The sequence below is a fragment of the Eleutherodactylus coqui genome, chromosome 11 (assembly GCF_035609145.1).
Source record: "Eleutherodactylus coqui strain aEleCoq1 chromosome 11, aEleCoq1.hap1, whole genome shotgun sequence".
Lineage (NCBI taxonomy): Eukaryota > Metazoa > Chordata > Amphibia > Anura > Eleutherodactylidae > Eleutherodactylus > Eleutherodactylus coqui.
In genome coordinates, this window is record NC_089847.1 from 76,969,583 (window position 1) to 76,995,392 (window position 25,810).

The 25,810-nt window shown below is 42.2% G+C and overlaps 1 protein-coding gene across 1 annotated transcript in view; it reads right to left on the bottom strand.

Annotated features, from left to right (window-relative positions):
• Window positions 1-25,810, bottom strand: part of SLC12A4 (solute carrier family 12 member 4) — a 246,864-nt gene that overhangs the window by 38,744 nt on the left and 182,310 nt on the right. The window contains exons 10-16 of the mRNA XM_066582693.1: window positions 22,920-23,018; window positions 21,709-21,766; window positions 19,608-19,782; window positions 16,549-16,667; window positions 11,442-11,540; window positions 2,463-2,582; window positions 1,600-1,704 (exon numbers count right to left, since the gene is read on the bottom strand). Coding sequence (XP_066438790.1) covers window positions 1,600-1,704; window positions 2,463-2,582; window positions 11,442-11,540; window positions 16,549-16,667; window positions 19,608-19,782; window positions 21,709-21,766; window positions 22,920-23,018 — 775 coding nt within the window. The remainder of the gene's footprint in view (window positions 1-1,599; window positions 1,705-2,462; window positions 2,583-11,441; window positions 11,541-16,548; window positions 16,668-19,607; window positions 19,783-21,708; window positions 21,767-22,919; window positions 23,019-25,810) is intronic.

Here is a 25,810-nt window from a genome sequence, read left to right on the forward strand (position 1 = left end):
ATCCTACCTTGATTATTCATTTATTTCTATGAGAAAAAATCCCTTTACTCGCCTAAAGAAAATATTTTTTAAATGTGACTACTTGGAAAACATTTTTTTAATATTAATTTTTACACTTTTCCCATATGGGCACTGGAACTTGCTCAGAATATTGATTGATCAAATAATTGCATCAATTTATCAAGAGGTAAGACAGCCATGTCTTGATAGGCGATCATACATGCTGCCATGACACCCAGACAATTCACTGGCAACTGAACCTATTAAATGCTGCAGTCATTGGCATTTAAATGTCAAAACAGCCATGATCAGTGTTAGCACCAAACTGCTGTTTTGTGGAGGATGTCAGCAGTCCTAGATGCAGGCACATGTAAGGAGTGGGCTCTGCTCCATACACAGACACCCGACATGCGCCATACATGTAGGAAGAGGTTAAACTTTTTTGGTGCCATTACTGCTGATAATCTATCCATCAGTGGTCGATCAGTTGGGGTCCCGAGTCAAAGACCCCAGGCAATCAGCTGTTCAAGCAGCCAGCGTCAGCACTAAAAAAAACCCAAAAAAACAAACAAAAAAAATCAGTGAGATGGTAGGAGCTACCTACCTGCTTCTGCTTTGTACATTGTGTTCTGGTGCTACAAGTGTGCACCCAAATAGCTGATCAGCATGGGTCCAGAATGATGGACCCTAGCCAATAAATTATTGATGATCCATCATGGGAAAATCCCATTTAATAATGGACAAAGCTTATCCAGGTCTGCCAGGACTTAGCAGCTCTACCATTTCTGCTCCAATGCATGTGTAGCAGCACTGGCAGCTTGCACCTACTCAGCTGTGCGACAACACCCCAGCCAATCAACTATTGAGAATTTATCCCAAGGACAGGTTATCAGTAGTGTTATGCCTAGAAAACCCCTTTAAAACAGAACTTGTTACATCATATGAGCATCATAAACAAAGTCTATGGACTCAAAGGACAGCTGGCATGGAGGCGACATACGTGTTTTTTTCTAATTAACATCTTTTTTATTCCCTCACTCTTAGCCCTAGAGATCAGCGTTTGGTTTCAACCAGTGGGCTGATCTCTACAGTTAATGTGTGCACACACACACGGACCAAAGAGAAAAGTCCAGTGCACAGATAGAGTGAACAGTAGGGCTGGTAAGTATACAAAAAAGCACCCTCTGGACTAGTTACCTGTCCTACTTAGTTTATGCACAATGGCCAAGTTCAAAGGGAACCTACTCCTGCACCATGGGAGGTTCCCTTTGAAGAGATTATGAAGTGTCCCTATTGTTTTAATTTTAAAAATTCACTTCCTCAAAAAGACTATTTTTGGAATTCTATGAGCTTCATAGCAGGCTCACATTCTGAGTCTTTCAAGCCTGGCCATGGAGACGCCAACACCGGAGGGGGTATGTGTATAACTTCTGTATGGCCAATATTTAATGCACGATGTATATTACAAAGTGCATTAATATGGCCATACAGAAGTGCTTAACCCCACTTGCTATCGCGGGACAACCCCTTTAAGTCATGTCACTTGATAAGGTCGCTTTAAGAAATAAATTATATCATTTCACAAAAAAAATGTCCAACCTCCAGTTTTTTGTATGAGGGGGTCCTTCTTCAAGTCTTAGCAAGGCATATCTAGCAGCACTGAGAGAGAGTCCTCGAATTCCATCTCCCCATTCTTTCTCTGCTCTGTGAACAAAATGCACATTGATTTTTTTCAACATACCAAAACACAAGTAAAATATCACATTTTTACAATAGAAATTGAAGCGCACAATTCACTTAGCAGTTCATCACTAACTCAATTCTACTGTGATAAGCATGTCTCTTGAAAAACTTTTTTCTTTCCAACTCCTTATTCCCCAAGAGACATGCAAACACCCATATATGCTTACTCCTGCCTCTAGCACCTCAACACACACTTAATGATGAGTTCAGGACCCATTTTCAATACCACATTTAAATCTCTAGCAACTATGAGAAGCACGTAAGGGATGTGTGGCAACTGCATTGCTTCAGGTCTAAAATGTGGCACTGAAGAGAAATTAAACGCCTTGGAGAGTGGAGACTAAAATGGCGACTAATCCGACCAAACACAACCTTGTATAACACGCGAAAAAAGGTATTACCAACCTTTTTTGTGTATCCTGATGAATTTAGCCAACATTCACAAAACACATGCCTGCTACTACTGACATTTATTGTTAAAACAAAAAAGGAAAAAAGAAAACACAACCACAATAGCGAAAACGAAACATTTTTGCAGCATAGGACCCATGGAGACCAATACCATTGGTTTCATTCTATTTCCAGGATAGTTTCTCGTATTATTGCAACATATATGACTTGCACTGTTATTTTAATTATTCCTTATCTGTTACATGCAGGTTTCTAGGACTGGTTTCATAATTCTGAATGTTGAGTAATACACAGAAATGAAAACTTACCCTTGGTATTCTATGTACTTGTATATCACTCCAGCAATGAGCATAGCCACAAGAGCATAATACCATGAAGAAATAAACATCAGGGCCAAGCAGATGCTCATTCCCAGGAAAGAGAGCGCCCTTTTAATGTTAAAAGGATTATACAAAATACTGGTTAGAAATTGCAAAAAAGCAGCATGTGTAATATAAACGGTTTTAAGGAACTGTTATCACCTATATCTTTTTACAAATGAAAACCATATAAAGAAACACATTCAATTTTTCTATTCAGTTTTTATTTTCTGATCGTAGATTTTTTTTTCTATTTGTGACCATGGCTCTGTGCCCATTGCTTTCAATGGGGCCGGCGCTACAGCCGCCGACCCCATTGAAAGCAATGGGATGCAGGCAACCCTCACAGTGATTGTTGGGGGAAGGGTTTGAAATATAAGCCCTTTCATGAAAATCACCCCTACTTGGTGTAAAAAAGAAATGTATAACACACACACACACACACACACACACACACACACACACACACACACACACACACACACACCTCTCTGCCACTAACGGTGCTCCAGTGTGTCTTGTCTTTGCAATCCCAGCAGTGTTCTGAAGCTATTTCAGCAGGCGGGCATTTAAAAATCCCTGCCTCCTGAAAAGGCTGTGTATGATTGACTGAGCGCTCAGCCAATCCCAGGTAGTGCTCATCCATTCATTGACAGCTTCAGAGCAGTGCCAGGGAGCCAAGTGACAAGACGCGCTGGAGCCCTGAGAGGGGAGTAGAGGAGAGTATATATATATTTTTTTTTTTTGCACAAGCTAGGGATGATTTTCAGGGAAGGGCATATATTTGCGCAAGACACTAGGTAACAGATTGTCTCCTTTCCTCCCTTCCATCATACACACAGATCAAGTAGGATTTATCAAAAGTAGGGAGGCCAGAGACATTATAAAAACTCTACTAATAACATCTAGAGTGAGAGGTCGGTCTGATCCTCTGTCTACTGTCCGTGGATGCAGAAAAGGCCTTCGACAGGGTCCATTGGGGATTCTTCTCAGCAACTCTGTCCAAAAATTTAGGGCCTAGTCCAGTTTGTTTGAGAGTACTGGCCCTTAACACGTGTCCTACTGCTAGGATAAGGGTGAATGGATTATTGTCCTCTCCCATACATATTAGAAATGGCACTAGGCCAGATTGCCTTCTGTCACCTCTTCTGTATGTGTTGGTAATGGAACACCTCGCAGTAGCGAGAAGGAACAACCCAAATATACAAGGCCTTCAAATTGAGGGGAACCATTATAAGACGGCCCTATACGCTGATGACCACCTACTGTACATCTCCCAGCCCCATACCTCACTTCCGTCCTTAATACAGGAGTTTGAGAGGTATGGACATCTATCAAAATTTAAAATAAGTTACTCCAAAACAGAAGCTCTGAACATTTCACTCCCGTTAGCAGAAAAGAAACATATCTCAGAGAAATTTCCATTTAGATGGCAACGGGGGGCCATCCAATACCTCGTAGTGTTTGTCCCTACAGACCAATCTAGGTTGTTCCCCTTAAATTATCAGGCCCTCCTTGAGCTCACACTAAAAGACCTTTCCAACTATGCAAACAGACATCTCATGGTTTGGGAGGATCAACACCCTAAAAAGGGATGTGTTACCTAAATTCGTATCTCTTCCAGGCTGTACCTATCATACCCCCTACATCGTTCTTTAATTCATTGTCAGCTCTTATCAAATTTGTGTGGGGTCGCTCGAGACCCAGGGTGGGAGTGCGTACCCTCTTTCGCCCTAAGATAGATGGAGGTGTAGGCCTGCCAAATTTCAGACTATACCATGCAGCAGTTTTAACACATTGTGGACTGTCACTACCACTCCGCTCACAAACAATGGATACAGTTAGAACAGGCGGATTGCTTGATACCGATAAGACTACTCCCATGGATTCGTCCCCGTGACAGAGCCCAAATCCTATTTACCAATTACCTATTGAAATAGACACTTAAACTCTGAGACTCCAAAATACAAAAGCAGATCCTGTCAAGGCTAGATAGTCCCCTCACACCACTTTTCTCCTACCCAGCATTCCCACCAGGTAACAGCCGAGAATGTTTCATGGGTTGGGAGGCTCGAGAGGACCCCCGGGTTCATTTCAAGAATATCTAGGTTTGGTGAACTGAATCTCTCCTGCTTAGAATTTCACCAACTTCGCTCTTTTCTTAATACTCAAGGGGATAGAAACACTTTTCTAATAGCCCTCACACCTTTTAAGAGTCTATTTTCAAAAGAGTCCCCTCCGACACACGTAGTATCCCTGATTTATGGCCTGCTGATCCAAGAAACATATCACGGATCCTGGTTTCAAATGGGCTTGGGAACAGGAAATTGGAGTCATGATTTCAGAGAATGAGTGGTGGAAGGCATTCATCTTTACTCACTGTCTATGGCCTGTGCTGCACAGGAAAAAAAATTACAAAATTCTTACAAGATGGTCTAGATATCCTATCCGCCTTCATGCTATATTCCCTTTGGTGTCTGAGGTGTGTTGGCACTGTGGAACTGATAAAAGGTACAATGACGCACATTTGGTGGAGCTGTGACTTGTCGAGACCTTTTTGGGACAAGGTATTCTCCATATATAACTTAATCAGTCGGGGAAATATTAACAATAACGCCCAAATTGCTTTCCTATCCATACTGCCAGGCTCAATAGGTTCACAGAAAAAGGGTTTGCTCAGGTTCTGCCTAGCAGCAGCAAGAGTGGTCATCCCGCACCATTGGTGTTCCACACATATTCCTTCCATGACTGAGTGGCTTCAGGAAATGTCTCATCTGTGCCTTATGGAGGATCTAAGTGCAGAACATAATAGAGAATCTGAAAAATTTCTGTCGGTCTGGCAATTGTGGATCGACTTTGAATCTTCTTCAGAGTTCCGAGTGCAGTGTTCCCAACCCTCCCATCCCCCTCCTCTCACATCATCTCACTGCACTCAATCACTTAGCCAGCTTTATGATCACCTGACTGACCTGTGTCCGCAACACGGTCAGAGGATAAGTCAGGCTAATGTGTGAACGTAGCTTTAACCCTTTCCAATCCACTGTCTGTTGTCAGAAGACATTATGATTTAAGGCTGTACAGCTCGGATGTTGGAAGATGTCCGTCAGGGTTCTCTTACTGTATATTGCCAGCCTCTCTGCTGTCGAAGCCTATCCAACAGGTCATCTCATGCAGTACTGCCTTTAGCCAGCAGATAGCAGCATTGTATAATGGAAGAGTAAGCTCCCTAGGAAAACTAGGATACAAATTGGATTGGAAAGGGTTAAAAGGATTGTCAGGTTTATTTTTTTAAATTTGATGTGATGCTCTTCATACCTGAAGATAATAAAATCTGCTTTCCTGCCCTGAGCTCCGACTCCACTACTGGCATCCTAGTAATGGTGCAGTCAGCCTGTATAAGGGACAGGCTATTGCAGTTATTCGTATTAAAACGCTGATGTCTGCGGTTGACTGCAAACTACGACTACCCGTACGCAGGCTATCCGAAACCTGTAAATACAGCATTGCAGGGAGGACCAGAGCTGCAGATACTGACAGGCGGGGTGTCGGGAGAGGAGAGTATAGGCTATTTAATTATTTTCAGGCATTGAAAGACAATCTAAAAGAAAAAATTCTCCCACAATCGCTTTAATATTATACTATTTACTCCTAGTATGGTGGCAGTATTCAGCGACTGTGTGGTGATATAACTTAGTCATGGTATGGTAGGGTTCTCTGTCATGTTATAGCAATGTTATCTAGTCTGAGTATGGTGACCTTATTTAGCCACAGTATGTAGTTGACAGACAGTTACAGTATGGCAATGTTATATCACGATATAGTGGGAATATGCAGTGAGTGCAAGTGTGTGTGGGGGGCCCAAGCTGAACTTTTGCACCTGGGCCCATGAGGTTGTAGCTATGCCCCTGGTGCACAGAATCTTAATGTGCAGGTGTGTGTGTGTAATATATACAGTGTCCCTGAAAATAAAACCTACCCTGAAAGTAAGCCCTACCCGTTTTTTAGATCTTTGGTGAGGCTTGAAATAAGCCCTTCCCTGAAAATAAGCACCATAGACTTAAAAAAAAAAGGAATACACTACCTAGCAGGCACAGTCCAGATCCCTCCCACTGCTCTCCGTAGCTTCATCGTGCTTCTTGCAATCCTCGGCTGCCGACAGAAAATCACTTACTGGTTGCAGGATTCATAAATCCCACCTCCAGGAAGCAATGGCTCAGATTGGTTCAGCGAGCACTGCTCAGCCAATCACAGCCGTTGTGTTGTGGAGGTGGCATTTATGAATTGGCTGAGCCGCGCCATTGATTGGCCAATTCATAAATGCCACCTCCACAACACAACGGCTGTGATTGGCTGAGCAGTGCTCGCTGAACCGATCAATGGCGCGGCTCAGCCAATTCATAAATGCCGCCCCCACAACGTGCCGGCTGTGATTGGCCGAGCACCAGTCGAAGAACCAATCACAGCTGTCGCATTGGTAAAAAAAAAAAATATATATATGCACTGTGGGTGACCTTTATTAACCACTTAGTGACCAAGCCTGTTTGCGCCTTAATGACCAGGCCAAATTTTGGAAAGCTGACGTGCCACTTTAACATAGCATAACTCCGTAAAGGTTTTGCATATCCAAGTGATTCTGACATTGTTTTTCGTTACATATTGTACTTCATTTACGTGGTAAAAATAGTTCGATAGAATTTGTGTACATTTATTCAAAGCGCCCAAAATGAAAAAAAAAACACAATTTTTCAAAATTTTTTAACTGCAATATCTCAAATATGTGCAAACATACTGTACAAATTTTTGATATATATTTCCATCTGTTAATTTATTCTGGACACATTGGAAAAACTTCAGTAGACGTACAAATTTAGAGGCATACAAATTTAACTTGGATTTTTAACATTTTGGGGAACACTTTGCAATCTTGGCTACGTGAAGGAAAACAAAGGCTCATCAGGATCAGAATGATAGATACCCCCACAAATGTCCCGATTTTAAAAAACTACACCCCTTAACCCCTTGAGTGGCACGCCCGGAAATTTTCCGGGGACGAGCTCCACTGCTCATAGCAACATAGCCCGGAAGATTTCCGGGCTATGTATGACTATGGGAGCTGCAGAGCACAATGCCACAAGCTGTGACAGTGTGCTCTGCCTGCACAGACCCACACAGAGCAGTGCAAGGGCTTTGAAAAACCAGCAGAAGATATTGCCGACATGTCGGTAATGTCCTGCTTTGTTTACAAGTTGCCATAGAGACCATCGGCTTGTCAGAAGCAAGCCGATGGTCTCTGTGGCAGGGAGAGCTGGTTGTTAGCTGTCAGAGGACAGCTAGGTACTAGCTCTTACAGCAGAGATCAGAGAAAACCTCCGATCTCTGCTGTGTTAACCCTTTACATGCTGCAGTCTATGTGACGGCAGCATGTAAAGGGTTGTCACTGCAGCATGTAAAGGCCTGTCACCATCAGACCCCCGGAATGTGATCAGGGGTCCTGATGGGTCCCTGTGGAAGTCCCCTAAAGGGACTAAAAAAAAATAAAAAAAAACACTTGCCTCCCTTTACTTTGTAAAAAATCAAAAATACAATCACACATGTGGTATCCGTGTGCGTCGTAATGACCCAGAGAAGGAAGTTAATACATTTAACCCCTTAATGACATGGCCCCTTTTTTTCTTTTTTCTCCATTTCTTTTTTTCCTCCCCCCTGTTTAAAAAAAAATCACAACTTGTCCCGCAAAAAACAAGCCCTCATATGGCCATGTCAATGGAAAAATGAAAAAGTTATGGCTCTTGAGACGCAACTGCAAAACTAGTTGAAATTCAATGATTAGACCATTTTAAAAAACCTGCCCTGGTGGGCACGACAGGGTGGTAGGAAACCTGCCACTCAAGGGGTTAATGTATAATGTATTCACTAAGGGGGGGGGGGGGGGGTCATGAGTATTTTTACCCCACAGTTTTTTTTTCAGGAATGAATGCAATTTAGAGGAGAACAAATAAAATTTCATTTTTTTGCAAATATGCCATTTAAAAGACAGAATTTTTTTCTGTAGAGCACATGAAAATGAGGATTTTCACCCAAAATGGATCCCGTGTTCAGAACCATACCCGTTGTGGCCCTAATATTATGTCTGTATACACAACAAGGCCCAAACCGAAAGGAGCAACCGGTGGCTTTTAGAACAGGCCTTTTACTTGAAGGCATTTTAGGCTCTATTGCCCACTTAAAGAGCCCTTGAGCGGCCAAAACGACAGAGAAACCCCACAAATTATCCCATTTTGAAAACTAGACCCCTTAATGCATTCCTCTAGGGGTGTACTGCGCATTTTTACCCCACAGTTGTTCAATGAATCGAAGCAAAGCAAAAGGAAAAAAATTACGATTTCCATTTTTTTGGCAATTGTGTCATTTTAAAAACATTTTTTTGTACAGCACGTCTGAATAAAAAAAACTTTCACCCCAAAATGGATCCCCCCCATTTGTCTTGTGTTCAGAAACATACCCGTTGTGGCCCTAATATTATTTCCGTATGCACAACGGGGCTCAAACCGAAAGGCACATCAAACTTCAACTGTGTCTGAACTTTTACGTAAATCGCCATTATCCATTGGATAACGGTGATCACGTAACAGGGGATCACTAACCACGGCCCTCTCTCACTGCTCTAGGCTCTCATCTACGTTCAGTAGCCAGGAGCAAGGGGACTTTAAATTTCCCGGGCCCTCCACAGCTTCTGCGCTTGCCTCCACCATTTTGTTGATGGGCACATGCGCCTAAGTTGGGGAAAGGATGCTAAGATAAAGATCCCATAAGGGGACATTGTCAAAGGCTTTAAGCAAGTAATTTCACCTCCCCTCACGAATCACATGTGTGATTGGAGGTGCAACTTTTAACTTTTTTTTAAAATTTTACGTGATGGCCAGTTTCTATTGGAAACAGTCGATTACGTGACCAGGACCCACATAAGAAAAAAAGTTATCACATTTTGCCTGCACAGTGGACATGTGAAAAAATATATTTAAAAAGACCATAATAGCTCATTTTCATATATATGTTCTCATCCTCCCCCCCCCCCCCCCCAAAAAAAGCAAAAAAAACTTATGAATCACTAATACCATTAAAAATATTAAAAAACTCTGCTTAAAAACAGAATAAAAAACCTCCCCACACAGCACCACCATGGATTTATACTGACCTGCAGAACCAATTTAACAATTATTTATACCAGATGGTGAATGCTGTAAAAATAAGAAGCCAGCGTTCATTCATAGAGCTCAGTCGATAGAAAATTAAATTATGGCTCTTTGAACGCAGCAACACAAAGCAAAAAATAAAAAAATTTGTTGTTCGTTAGGGCCTAAAATGGCTAGTCACTAGCATGACTGAAGATTGAAACCTTTCTGCATTTGGAGACATGCCAGTACTAGATTTTGCAATGGGACATTTGTTTGCAAACCTTTGCTATTTTGGGTTTTACTTTCCCCACTGGGGTTCTTCACTTAAAAGGGAATCTGTCCCCAGATATGAGTATACTAAGTTATTGTGCTCATATAGCAGGTTCCCTGGAGCCCAGGAAGTTATTTCTTATACTTGGCAAGTATGAGCACTGTAGACAGGTAGAAATAACTTTCTGGGCTCCAGGGAACCTGCCATATGAGCACAATAACTTTGTATACAGTGCTCATATCTGCTGAGTGTTTCTTTTTAATGGCGTTGTCCAGGGTTAAAAAAACATGTCTGCTTTCTTAAGAAAACGGCGCCACCCTTGTCCATGGGGGTATTAGTGTATCTTGACGCTACCAGGAACTCCTGGTGGAGTCAAGATTGACAGGTGCTGACGCCCCCTGTACCTGATTGGCTGCACATCAGGCTTAAAAAGTAGGTTGTGGAAGGGCACTAAAAAGCAATGTGTAAATGAAATGCAGCCGGCCGTGGTGCAAACGGACAAACAGTAATACGTAACTGTCTGACGGGGTCCCTGTCACCTCAGTGGGCTCAGCTGCCTCAGTGCCATTTTTCCTCCGCTGCGAGTGTCATCTCAGAGGTACCTTGCGCCCGCCCCCTGCGAGCTCCGTTGCGCCCGCCCCCTGCGAGCTCCGTTACGCCCGCCCCCTGCGAGCTCCTTGCTGTCCATGTGCTGCAAAACGTGCCCACTGACAGGGGGACCTACTTGCAGCTGTGGCTGGAGGCCCGCCGGCCCATGTATCCCTTTTCTATTGTTTCTTTACTGCCCTTGCAGGACCTAGTGCAGAAGACGCTGTGCAGCCAATCCCCTACAGGGGGCGTTTCCCTCCTGTCAATCTGGACTCCACCAGCAATTGCTGGTGGCGTCAAGATACACTAATACTATCCATGGGTTGTGTCTGGTATTTCAGCTCAGCTTCCATTCACTTCAATGGAGCTTAAGAGCAATACCACACACAACCATATGGACAAAGGTGATACTGTGTTTGGAAGAAAGCAGCCATGTTAATCTAACCCTGGACAAGCAATCACTTTAAATGTGGCTTGCTGGAAGCTCTTCAAGTTTAAAGGATTTGTCTGAGTAAATAAACGAAAGGAAGAGCCAGGAATTGTTAGAAAATAACAAATCCATAGGTCGCCTGCAGGAAATCCCGCCGTGGAATTACCGCCCGTGTGCAGGGGGCCTTATTCATCTAATTTAGCACTAACATTCTGATGGTCCCCGCCAGTCTATTAGCTTTTCTTGCAGCGATGACATGCCGTACATGTGACCATAACAGCCAATCAATAGCCAAACATCAATCGCTGAAATCAATGATTGCCTGCAACTGTCATCTAAGTATGGCACAGAAAAACAAACACCGATATACACAAAAAAAACAAAAAAAACAACTCTACTCAATGGGATTCAGATCAATGCCACAAAAATATGAATCTGCTTAAGATAATGTAATAACTTCTTACCAGTGATAATATTTAAATCTCGGCCTCCAGTTCGGTGTTCTCAGCAGTGTCTGCACAGCACATGCTAAATTTACAAATAAATAGCACATCAAGAAGAACCTAAAATGAAAAGCCAAAAAAAAAAATATATAAAATATATATTGCATAAAGAAAAGACAAACTAAGTCATAAAGTGCAGCATTTACCCTTTGCCACACTATGAAGTGCTGTGTGTGTACACTGAGCTTATTATTTACCACATCAACATACACTTATGTGATTCCATCTGTCACCATGTCTAAGGAATACTCTATATGCCATAACAATGAAGACTGCTGTCTAGAAAAGTCATTTGGCACTGCGCGAATAAGACGACTTGCATTTTGTTGTGGCAACTGCAATAGGTCATATGTAAAAAAAAAAAAAAAAAAAGGTCACATTTTGGTCTATTGCACCCTGGTGGCCAATCTATTGAACTACACCGACTGCAATATATCGTATGTCAACAGACCAATGTAAAACAGTCAAATTTCCTTTCTGTAGGACAAATCAAGGTGATAGGGGCAAAATGGGGATGTTTTTTGCCTGAAAAGTTTGATAGATTTGACCTACAACCTAGTGCAGTTACCACAACAGTTTTCTTTCAGATAACACACTATAAGGTATGGGCAAAGTAGGGGCAAAGTATGCACACGAAGGAAAATCAACAGCAGGCAACAATATAAAGCAAGCATTCAGTTAGATACTACGGGAGCATAAATTCTGCATTTGCATATATGAGAAATTTCTGGGAAAATAAAGTTTAACAGCAGCAAACTTAAGTATACCCGTCAAGTGAAAATCCACAGGGCCAACAACAGTGGCTGAAAGAAGTCCATCAATAAGCTAGGATGCAAAAAACTTGCTATTTGGAAAGCAAGAACGCATACTAAAGACCTTGGAGAGGTTTTTTTTATGCGCAAAGTTCATTACAAAACCTTACCTGGAACCCTTCAAATGCTTTTGAGCAGATTTATGAATAAGGTTTCAAAAACTGTCTGTTTGCCATAACAACCAATCAGAGCGGTTTTAATTTTTCAACAGCATTATGGAGGACTGAAAGCCAAGTCGTAATTGGTTGCTATAGGCAACAAAGAAATTGTTTTAGACAGTTTCATAAACTCCCTCGTGTTTTGTATAAGTCGAGGTTTGACCTTTCAACAGGCCTTGTAGCAATACTATAAGCCAAAAATATACAGATGTACTCTAGCAGGGTCTAACTTGTATTTGATAACTTTATGCAACAAGTGATCTTCTCTTTAAGGAATTTAGGTGAACCAAAATAATTGCGTGTAAAAGCCACTGTTCAGCCGCTGAAAAAGACTGAGCAAAAACATTTAATTTGAATGTATTTTGCTCATCTTTTAATAGACTGCAGGATGTACTCCCCCTGCCTGGAGAACAATGGAATGTTACAGCAGTTGTTTGCACAGCTGGCCATGTGTTTAAACACATGCTGGTCTCTGCAAACAATTCGTGCAGGTCTTTTTACATGCAAATGATGATAAAGCATTAATGGCCATTAACACTTATGCAAATAGCTCGCTAAATCTTTCATTCGTTTGAAAGATTATCTTGGTTTGTAAAAGGGCCTTATGCCATTAAAAAGCTATTACGTTAACAGAACAATTGCGTTTTTCAAGCACTGTCTGTTCTTTTTTCATGAGTTTCAAAACGCAATGCTTTGCCCATTGAAATTAATAGCGTGAGTTATCAGCGCTGCTGAAAACATGGTAGTGTGTGGTTAACATGTTTTTTTAGTTCTGGCATTTCATAGTGTTTAAGTGCCTGTGTAAGTGTGGTTTTAGGCTGCATTTACACAGACCTTTTTATTGTGCGAGTTGTGTGTTGCAAGACGCACAAAATTTGCCGGAAAATAGAATGTTTTTTTTTTTTAATGTGTCTATTTACATCACCAATTTTTCACTTGCTGCAATTTTTCTTTCTCGCAGCATCACTGCATTTTCTATTTTTGAGTAAGCCTGTTATTTTCAGTGGATCTGCAAAACAACTCACATCATACTCATGGCAAGTGTGCAGCTTTTATTTTTTTAACTTTTTACTGTTGAAACAGCAACCGATTTTTACGCATGTTAAAAAGCAGGTTGCGGTAATGTGATGAGTTTTTCTCACAAAATTGTATCGCAATCGCAAGTTCACAAGCGCGATATTGCTTTAAGATTCTTGGAGCAATATCAAGTCTGCCTATGTAAATGCAGCCTTAAAGGGAAGCCACGTTTCAACAGATACTGTGGAATTGTTTCTATTCCCTATCTGCATACCATTTTCCCAGGAACCAACGTAGCACTCTCCGCAAGAAGAAGTTTTATTCCCTCAAACTTTTGTATATTTCCGACACAGAAATTTGAAGCAAGCGCCAGGACTGCATGCCCAAATGAGAATTTTCTTGTTATCTGCTGACTCAAACCAACAAATATTTTAAATAGTTCAAAAAGTAAAACAGAAGCTGCCTATTGTGGACCAACAGTATCTTCATAAAGGATGATCAGCAAATGTGAGCCCAACTATTACAGCATATGAAAGCCTTTACTCAAAATATAACACTATCGAGGAACATTTAAAAAAAAAAAAACACACACCACAGTTTTAACAGACCATAACCCCCATGCAACACTCTACGATAAAAATAACATCTGTGTAAATATGCTTAAACCTCTATATTGTTTTAGATTAGGCCAGTCTCACACCCGCATCGGACCCTCCGGCTGGAGGTTGCGTCACAGATCCGTGTCAAAATACCAGATGAAAAAGTGCTGTATGCGGAGCTTTTTTTCCTACTGTCCAAAAGCCAGACAGCTGGGCGGAAAGCGGATGGACCCCATTATACTCAATAGGGTCTATCCGCCACTGTTTGGTTCCGTCCAGAGAATGAGCCATTCGACAATGGGGATTCCCTTTTCCTGTTCTCCAAACGGAGCAGAAAAGTGGACGCCCCAACGCAGATGTGAAACCACCATTACTATGGCAGAACCAAGGCAGAAGTTGGAAATGTGAAATGCCTCCCACACAAGAAAAGAACCAGTTGCAAAAAAGTCTGTTCCCGATCCTTAAACGCTATTTCTTATGAATCAAAATATTTTGCTATTTCTACAGCAGATAAGGCAATGGATGGGAAACTCTTAACCCTTTAATGACCAAGGAAGTTTTGAACATTTATGTTCAGAGCAAAACTTCCACATTTGGAATGCTGTATTTAATGATGTCATGAATGGCTGCGATTGGCTAACGCCAGACTAAGTTAGCCAATCAGAGCATTAACTTTCTGGAGGCGGGGCATTCAAGCCCCACTTGCAGAAAGCAATGCTCTGCCAGCGTGCACGAAGGAGCGACAGCCTGCAACACCGCCGCGGGAGGGGAGTATTGATTTTTTTTGGGGGGGGGGGGGGGGGGGGGGGGAGAACATGTAAACCTGGTGTATAGACGACCCCCGATTGCAGAGCAGATTTTTCGGGGTTAAAAGGTCGTCTTATACATCGGAAAATACGGTGTTTCCTGTTGTCCCCACATACGGATCACTGATAAACATTGTGATTTCATGAGCTCTTAACATTAATACAATTACCAGTGATCAGTATTCACAGAGAGGATGCACATTGTATATTCTCTGCAGGTCTCAGAGCTCCCACCTGCAATCCTTGAAACGCCATTACTGACGTCCGAGGCTTTAAATCAACCAACTGAATGCTGAAGCAGCGCTTCCGCATACAGGAATAAAACGCTCAATATCACAGCCCAAACTTGTTGATGATGCTGTGTGCAGTATCTCAGCTTAATCAAACAGCATATAAATTAAATAAATGTAGGCCCAAGGGCCACCCTTATAGTCTGTTAATTTATACTGGTTGGACAAGGAAATGCGTTAAAAAGCAGAAATAATTTAATTATAGGTACACTTCCTCATTTCCCTAAAAGGTTAAATGTTCAAATCTATTATTTTTTCCTAAATTAAAACTTTTGTATTACACAACACCCATTCAAATTAATGTATAGAGTAAGAGTTTCTCCTAGCGGTTAGCTAATGGGAGGAGTGCTTAATAAGGGAGACTGCACTCTATGATGTCTATGTGCCCAGATAAGGCAATGATGGGTATTAGTGTACCTTGATGCCACCGGGAAGTAGTGCTGGAGAGACCCTGCAGGTCCTGGAAGGTGAGTATAATTCTCCCCTTTGCTCCCGGCCAATAGTTGACCTCCCTGCTGCTGCCACTCTGCCAGGCTCCCCGGGGTGGCCCCCATGTTAAGCTCTCCGATGCTGCTCCTACTTTCCCAGCCTCCCCGCTGCAGTTGTGTGTTGCCCCGTCCGCTCGCTGTTGCTGGTGATTGCTGCTGTCCCCGTTGATGCTGCTCATGTTCCTCGTTGTTGCTGCTGATCCATGGGGTAGGTGGCGCAACCGGCCCCAGCTGCACATGGAGTGTGTGGTCAGCCAGCGGCGCCAGGAGTGTGCCGTCGTGTGCCGTCGTGCACTTGCCACCTGTTTCCGCCGCGCCAGCTGCAGCACACAGATGTACATGATGGTGATGCAGCGGCGGCAGGACAGTCCGGCGGTTCCTCGGTGCTGCTGCTCCCCGCTCTTTGTCTCCCTTCTGTCCGGTAAGAGGGGTTTGGCCAGGCCAGATGGAAGAGGGATGGCAGGTACACATTGCAGCATCGTGCAGCAGCACAGTCTTGAGATTGTTGCGGACTCTGGACGGTTAGGGTTAGGTTTTTTTTTTATGAGGGTTAAATTTGTCTATGTAAATGCCACTGGAAAATAAGCCATAACCCTAAGCGTCCATGGCCTGCCAAATATCTCAAAACACTGCGCAGCTAGGACCTTAATAACGTTCGCCTATAGGGAGCTAGGGGTGTGACAGGGGCGTTCCTGCATTCCTTCCCTGTCAAAGCCCAAGCTTCCTGGTGGCGTCAAGATACACTAATACCGCAATGAGGTTACTTAATTAGCATTCCTATAAAAAAGACAGAGATCACATATGGATATCCCAATAAGATGCACCACACATGGATGTATTGTTATATTTACACTTTAAAAGCTTTTAACTCTTAAATTTTACACATATGCATTCTTACATGGATAAAATTGGTGCTACCATGTCCAAGGAGGCAATTAGAATTCCCAACTCAGCAATTAAAGCAGTCAGAAGAAGTGCCCATGTTGGTTCCCCATTCGCTTTGCCATGTCCAAATACCTGTTAAAAGACAATCACAACCATCAGACATGTTAATTCACCTGGTTTTACTAGGTCTCACCTAGTCACCCCATTCATTATACCTTTCACCTCGGCTATGGCACATGGGAGCTGCAGCAGTTAGTTCATGATTCAAAAAACAGTTAAACTGTGTAAATGCCACAACTGCCAGCAGTGATATCGTGTAATACACAGTAGTCCATCTTGTTCAGTGCAGTAGAAGACTATGGAAAAAAGTCCATTTAGCATTGCATTAGATGCCTGTATACTATGGTGTGTATATGTGTAAAGCTACATGGTATAGATGCCAACTGATATCCTTGCAAGTATATTGCATGGATAGGACTTTGTGTGAAACCAGGACAGTCATATGAAAAATGCACAAAATTTTCAACAATTCAGATCAAATGAATATATTGCATTTAATCAGCTGCAATTTTGTCTCACTACACAATATTAAAGGGGTTGTCCCGAGGCAGCAAGTGGGTCTATACACTTCTGTATGGCCATATTAATGCACTTTGTAATATACATTGTGCATTAATTATGAGCCATACAGAAGTTATAAAAAGTTTTATGCTTACCTGCTCCGTTGCTAGCGTCCTCGTCTCCATGGTGCCGACTAATTTTCGCCCTCCGATGGCCAAATTAGCCGCGCTTGCGCAGTCCGGGTCTTCTGCTTTCTTCTATGGAGCCGCTCGTGCCAGAGAGCGGCTCCGTGTAGTTCCGCCCCGTCACGTGCCGATTCCAGCCAATCAGGAGGCTGGAATCGGCAGTGGACCGCACAGAAGAGCTGCGGTCCACGAAGGTAGAAGATCCCGGCGGCCATCTTCAGCGGTAAGTATTGAAGTCACCGGACTGCCGGGATTCAGGTAAGCGCTGTGCGGGTGGTTTTTTTAACCCCTGCATCGGGGTTGTCTCGCGCCGAACGGGGGGGGGGGTTTAAAAAAAAAAAAACCCGTTTCGGCGCGGGACATCTCCTTTAAGGCTTTTTTTCCTTTTTCATCTAATACACGGGATGCCCGGCAAATGATGCCCGACACTCGTCCCCGCATATACTCGCTCCTGTGCCGTTACAAGAGAGAGTATGGCTGGATCCCTAACAGCATGGCCAGCAGTATAAATATCAGGATAGCGCTCCCAGGAAGGACCAGATGATGAAGATCAATGTGCAAGGGTGTGAAGATAAATTGGACTTACCCGGTGAATAGTGGAGCCGGAAGGACCCCACTAGCGCCTCCACATCCAAGTTAGCCTATAGAAATATGTATGAGTAGGATGCTCTGTATCCAATAATCCAGAGGGGCTAGATGCGAAGAGCTGCTGAGAATGTGGGTTCACTACCAGTGAGACCCACTGAAGAAATACTGAAAATATGCACTAAGTGCAAAAAGGAAAAAATCCCAGCGCTTCTTGCAGAAATGACGGCTAGACGTCATTTCTGCAAGCAGCGCTGGGATTTTTTCCTTTTTGCACTTAGTGCATATTTTCACTATAGCATGGCCAGCAGGGGGCAGGACGGCTGGAGGGGAGATCTTTCCCCGCTCTCCCTCAGCACCTCTCCATTCACTACAGCATTTTGTAGTGCAGGAAGCACTAGAAGAACTGTTGTACTGGTAGAGGAGGCAGGGCCCATTCCTGACTCAAGGGCCTACCAGGGATCACCCTGGTGGGCCAGTCCAAGCCTGCTTAGAGGCTATAGTTTTGAAAGGTTGAGCAAATACAGTAGGAGAAAAATAAAAGGAAAGAAAAGAGGGATTTCTTTGATATGTCCTCTACAATGCACTTATTGTGGCAGTGACCTTACATAGTCCTATCCAGGCTGCTGGGTCCACATCATGAAGACACTAGCGTAAAGGAAATCAAGTTTGTATTTAATTACCAGATACAGCTGATTTCACTGCCAATAGGATTTAAGGAGCATCTAACATATTAGGGTTTGACAAGCAAGAACATATTAGATCCACCAGATGTCATTCCATTCAAAAAAAATTCGTGCAATGCTCTACTAAGTAGGCACCAACTGGTTAAAGCAGAGTGAGCTCTAGATTTTTTAATGAATGCTAGATCCGGGTGAAATTTGAAATTATCTGAATCAAAACTAGCTTAGATACTCTAGTTGTGACAGCGGGATGATAGCAACAAAAGGTAGCATCAAAATAACCTGTACTACGGGTGATTATACTCATGGTACTTACAAACCAGCTAAATTTGAATACAGATATTGGCTGTCAGTCTCTCCCTATTGCTGGTGAACTCTTCTGGTGACAGTTCACCACTAGTGATCAGTAACTGCAAATGCCGTTTGACTGGACGATCAGCAGAGCCCCCCTTTGGCACTCGCATTGCAACAGCTTGGTAGCACTACTCTTGGAATCCCAGTTGCAATCTCTCTCTGGTAGGCTGGTCTCACACGGATGGGTCAGATTCCGCATGCATGACCCTGCAGCGGAATCCCTTCTGACCATGGCCAGCAGCTCCTCAATTGCAGATAGGCTGCAGGTTGGATGGCTTCCATTGACTTCAATGGAAGCCATCCATGCGGAATTCGCAAAAAACTAGAACATGCTGTTAATTTGATTTCATTTCCGCTCACGGAAATCACTTTCCGCTTATCTGAGCAAATATGCAAAATTTTTATTTTTTTTTTAAGTGTGCAGAATACAGCGAATCGTCCGCGTGGGTAATGATCACGGATTCCGCAATAATCTAGTTGAGAGACGGGCCATAAAGGAAAGGTCATTTCTCTGGTAGCACTGGGGCAGCGCACTACTCAAGTTGAGAAATAAAATACATGGGTATTTAATCCCTTACAGTAAAATAACTTGTTAGAGCAAGTTAGCAATATATAAGGAATATAATATGTGCTCATTTTTTTAATTACCTAAGACACATCTGACAACACTTTCCATGACATTTCAGAAAGCAATTGTTACTCACTCGCAGAAATGGAATTAAATTGTCCTTGGCAATGGCTTGCAGTAACCGTGGAGCTCCAGTCAGACTTTGCAGTCCAGCTCCACACGTAGAAAAGAATGATCCTATAACTATAACCCACGGAGAAGGCCAAGACAGGGTCCCAACCACTAGGTTCTTGTTCACTGCATCACCAAACCTATTAAGAAATAGTCGCTAAATGTAAACTAAGAAATCTTACTACAAACCACAAAGCAAATTAAATTATACGCCCCAGTATGATTTACTCACCATAGTTAGCAGCCATTTTCCATATGTATTTGTATCACATCAGAAAGTTATACAATGAAATATCACTGAACTTGATAACATACTGCATCCAGAAAATCTAGCTAACAATGCATCAACTGTGCAGTGAGAACCATACAAACAGACATTATAGTAAACCATAATACTTCGTTTGCAAGATCTTCTGGACAGACTGTTTCAAGCCATTAATAAAAATTTGTGGGAATTGACAACTTCTGGAATCAGAGGCGGCAAAATGGACTGCTATACCCTTCAACTCATGTCCAAAGGCAAAGCGCATCAATGCTTTTTTTTATATTTCGATCACCAGATGAAAATGGACACGGGGCCAGATTTATTAAGGGTGTCTATTACACACAGAGTTTAAAATTTGTGAGATAAGCCAAAGATGCATCAAATCTGTAAGCGTTGCATACTTTTTGCCAGACTTTCCTTAGGGAGAGTAACTAGAAGATGTGAGGAGACTTAAGGCCATCCATGCTCTTCTGGGAAATATGAAAATTTAACAATGCTTCTACAGTGCCACCTATAAGGCAGCAGCATTCCTGCAAGTCAAGGTTTGACCCTTTAACAAATCTTGTAAGAAATGACTAGGAATTATGATCCAAAGCCAGAATCTTCTCCTGAAGGAAGAGAGAACTATATACAGGCAGCTGTTTAGGGGGTTTTGACCTCATTGCCTTAGGGAGAGCACTTAGGTGTGAGGAAACTTTCAATTTGCATATTACCCAGAGGAGGAAGTCTCCTGACACCCTAGTGCTCTCCCCAGGAGAAGAAATACTCTTCCCAACCCAAATCTATAGACCTGTCACTAGCCAAGCCAGAAATCTACTGCTCACTGATGGGGAGCATTCACTTAGAAACAGTCTGTACATGGTTATCTTCTCCTTCAGGAGAAGACTCTGGCTTTTGACTCTTAATTCCCAGTTAGTTATTGTTACAAGGCTTGTTAAAAGGTCTGGCACTGTCTAGCAGGAATGCTGCCTTCCAATAGGTGGTGCTGTAGAGATATTGTTCCATCTTCACTTTGGCTAGATTAGGCACATTTTTGGTGCCTGTTTGACTCAGTTTCCTATTTTATGCTACCTATTGGGTGATATCCATTAGACCAGTTTTTTGCCTGAAAACAACTGGTACACAGTACAAAATCTGGCACACTTTATAAAGGCCCATTTACACCAGCAGATGATCGCTTTAAAAAAAAACAAAAAAAAACTAATCAGCAATAGTTTTAGCCATAATCGGTGCGTGTAAATATGGGCCCATCGTCCGCTTTTCGGGCACTGCTAGCTGATCGTTAAATTCAAGTCAACCTAAAAATCATTGTTAATTTTTTCCAGAAGTTCTCCACGGGAAGTGCTGATAGTATTGTTTCCCAGTGGAGAACAAAGGATCTGAGTGCAGATAATAGCCCTCCGGCTATAAACTGAGTTCAGTAAGGCCTCATTTGCACACTTAATTGGTACTTAAGTAGCTGAGTAGCTACTTAATACTTTTTGCAAAATGATTGCTCAAAGCCGTCACTCAAACTGTCGTTTGGGCGATCTTTGAGCGATCATCTGCTGGTGTAAATGGGCCTTAACTCGACAAATTTAAAAATTGTTAAGCAGGCTGCTATTGGCACAAATCATTAATAAGTTTGTCTAAAATTATCTCTGCCAAAATTCTGACAACTAATGCTGGGATTCTAACAGAAATAAATCTGTCTCCATATGTTGTTGCCACATTCATTAGTCATTTGGAGTGTTTGGGGGTGGATTTATTATTTCTGTTAGCACTTTCAAAGCAAAAACTAATGGGTGCAAACATAACTTACTTGTCTCTTAAAACCACTCCCTCCACACATGCTCCAAATAGGATCACAGTGCTGAAATCTGTGCAATCAAGTTAAGTTAAAGAGATTTTATGTGCAGTTTGTCTCACATAATTAAAGGGGTTGTCCCGCGGCAGCAAGTGGGTCTATACACTTCTGTATGGCCATAATAATGCACTTTGTAATATACATTGTGCATTAATTATGAGCCATACAGAAGTTATAAAAAGTTTTATACTTACCTGCTCCGTTGCTGGCGTCCTCGTCTCCATGGTGCCGACTAATTTTCGCCCTCCGATGGCCAAATTAGCCGCGCTTGCGCAGTCCGGGTCTTCTGCAGTCTTCTATGGAGCCGCTCGTGCAGAATGCAGGCTCCGTGTAGCTCCGCCCCGTCACGTGCCGATTCCAGCCAATCAGGAGGCTGGAATCGGCAATGGACCGCACAGAAGAGCTGCGGTCCACGGAGACAGAGGATCCCGGCGGCCATCTTCAGCGGTAAGTATTGAAGTCACCGGAGCGCGGGGATTAAGGTAAGCGCTCCGGTAAGCTTTCCTTACCTCCCTGCATCGGGGTTGTCTCGCGCCGACCGGGGGGGGGGGGTTGAAAAAAAAAAAAAACCGTTTCGGCGCGGGACAACCCCTTTAAGCTTCTCTCCATCTCAAGTACTCTTTAAAAAAATAAAGCAAAATAAGATGTTAAATTCTCACTTTTTTTCATCTCTCTAGCCTGCACCTAGAATACATAGGTAATTGTTATGGTATGCTCAATTGAATATCTTCAACAGACAATAAGCACTTAGCTGCCTTGTGGCATCATCACAGGGAAATGACTGAAGTAGTAACCAGCTGTTGTAGGTACTGATTCCTAAATCCTGGCAAATGCAGGCCTGACTAGCTTTAAAATAAAATGTTACTTTTGGTTACAAAAAGTATACTTATGCTACATGGTGCAACCCCGAAATAGGGTCTTCCTCAGGCATACATGTTATGAGGAAAGAATTAATAAACAGTTACTCAAGATAAAGACAATTGTTTCTTTGTGGCCATTCTTCACTTTAATCAAGAGATGAAGACACTGAACCTGAAGGGTTTATGACAATATATTTTAAATGGGTTGCCCAGTTTTGAAAACCTAACAGTTTATTTTTAGCTACCCAATTCCCTTTGCCAACACTACATACTCCAGCATGGCACTGCAAATTCAAAATAGGATACAAATCAATGAAGTTGTTATTATGGCCAAAATAGTGCCAACAGGAATTGCCTTCTGAGCATCTCTAAGGTCCCCAGATCGATTACTTCCAGCCATTATACCTGTATAAGACAAAAGAGACTATCAGTTATCAATGTGGTTTATGTCCCTCAAAACAATTCAGTATATTTCTCAAGAGAATAAAGCTAAGCGCTAACTTAGATGGGGAGATCTTCATTGCATATTATGTGCATATTTTTCACAGGCAGAATATGCAATACACAGCAAAAAGACATCTAACATCCAAAGAGCAAGTATTGATGCGTAATATGCATCAAAATAGGACATGATGCTGCTTTTCTTTCCCCACGCACGTAAAAAAACACAGGTATTAGTGCCCAATGAAAATCTATTAGCACTGTGTAATACTCAACAATACGCCCGTGAGAGCGATGCCCAATTGACTAGCAAATAACCCAGCAGAGTAGGCAGCAAACTACTAGTGTTCTAATGTTTTCACGAGTTACAGTTTTTGCCAAAGAGTAGCCACCTACTTCCAAAGCCTTACTTACATTATTCATGAGGCGATCCAAATGGAAGCTCTTGTTGTAACCCAAACAGGCAGCTGTATAGGAAATATCTCAGCATTCTGTGTTGCTTGTTTAGCATACAGGTTCCTAGATGGGTTATGATAATCAATGCTGTCTACCTGAAGTAAGCAGTCTGTAGAAGCAATCTGCAGAACAACCATTGATCTTTTAGCCCCTTAGTGACCAAGCCTGTTTGCGCCTTAATGTCCAAGCCACATTTTGGAAATCTGACATGTGTCACTTTAACATAGAATAACTCGGCTAAGGTTTTGCATATCCAAGTGATTCAGACTGTTTTTTCCCCAAATATTGTACTTCATTTAGGTGGTAAAAATAGACTGATAGAATGTGTGTATAGTTCTTAAAAGCGCCAAAATTGAATAAATGACAATCTTTTCAAAATTTTCTCAAGTTTTCGATTGCAATATCTCAAATCTGTGCAAACATACTATTTACATTTTTGATAAGCTATATATTTCCATCTGTTCACTTTATTCTGGACACACATAGGAAAAGTTGTAGTTTTTTTTTTAACCATTTAGGAGACGTACAAATTTAACGTTACTTAACATTTTGAGGAACACTTTGTTTTCCTACACCAAGCCAAGATAGGTGTCAGAATGATACCCCCACAAATGACCCTATTTTAAAAACTACACCCCTTAAAGGTGTGGGAGATATCCTATATGTTCACCATTTTGTATATATTTTCTGTTATCAACTGTGAATATAATGTATTTTCTATAATGTTTTAAACCTCTGGGAGAAGGAACATCGCCCCCCCACCTCCACAGCTAGTGCCGTGTGCTCAAGAACTGGAAAAACCGGTTCTAACTGGCAGAAAGCACATGGCATAGGAATGTCTCTGTCCTTGGCAAACAGAGAGGAGAAACACAGGATGTTTCTCTCATGAAGCTAAATTCAAGAATGAACTGAGCGTGCTCACTGAAGTTCCTCCCAGATGGATGAGATCACAAGCTACCTCACAAATACCTCCCTCTGAGAATAACCAATCGGCTCCCTAAATACTGTAACTGTAAATTACTTCATTTCCTGTGTTAAGATTATTTAAGTTTACGCGCGCTGAATAAAGACAGAGTTTGCTTTTTGGGGCACATGATGTAGCCGTGTGTTTCTTTGAAAGGCTCTCCAGGCCTGCACATATTATCTTAATTTGGAAACGCACAGTATATCTAAGATAGCGAATTTTGCGCTAACAAAGGTATTCACTGAGGGGTGACGCGAGTATGTAGGCCACACAGTTTTTCTAGGAATTAACGCAATTTAGAAAAGGAAAATTTCACATTTTTGCAAATATGTCATTTTAAAGACAGGATTTTTTTTTCTATAGTGCACATGAAAATGAGGATTTGCACCCACAAAATGAACCCCCCTGTTTGTCCTGTGTTCAGAAACATATCCGTTGTGGCCCTAATTTTATATCTGTATGCACAACAGGGTCAAAACCGAGAGGAGCAGGCGGTGCCTTTTAGAACAGACATTTTGCTTGAAGGTGATTTAGGTCCCATTGCACACTTGTAGAGATTTGAGTTACCAAACCGATGGAGGACCGCCACAAATGACCCCATTTTCAAAACTACACCCCTTAAATTCATCTAGTGGTGCATTTTGTATTTTGACCCCATCATTTTGAATGAAACTAAGCAAAGCAGAAGTAAAACATTAGCAGAGGTGAAACATTGGCTTTTTTACTTTTACGTGATCACGTTATCCATAGAGGGGAGAAGAAAAAAAAAATATATACTTTTGCACCCTCTCACCTCTTTTAAATACCATACATTTTTTTTACAATACCTCAATATGATCAGCTTTTGTTCTGATATGTATAATGGATAGTTTATATCATCGTCCCTAAATTTCCTCAAAATTTAGTAGTGTCTTTTTTGGTATATTCCCCTTTGCAAAGATATAACCTCTCTTATCTTTGTAACATCTGCTGTTGGGAGGACAGCGTGCATCCAACAAGCAGCAAATCGGCTTACTCGCCAGATAAAATGCTGGAGATGTAATTTTTATACTCCCTTTGTTCTTCATTCCTGCATTGTTTTAAGCATGCGGTTAACATTTCTCCCTTGCATTGCTTTCCCCAACGTCATTTTTCACAGATGTATGTTTCACTTGTGCTAGGTTTGTTCCTGTGCTGTCCACCTGAAGGGGTGAGGAGCGGTGCTGCTGGTGCATGTCGGGAGGTAGAGGTGCCATCTTAGTTAGGGTGAGCAGAACTTCCACCAGAATAGACAAGTTGGACAATTCTTCCATGGAGTATTTGTCCTGTAGTGTGGTGACACTGGTCACTCAGAGAC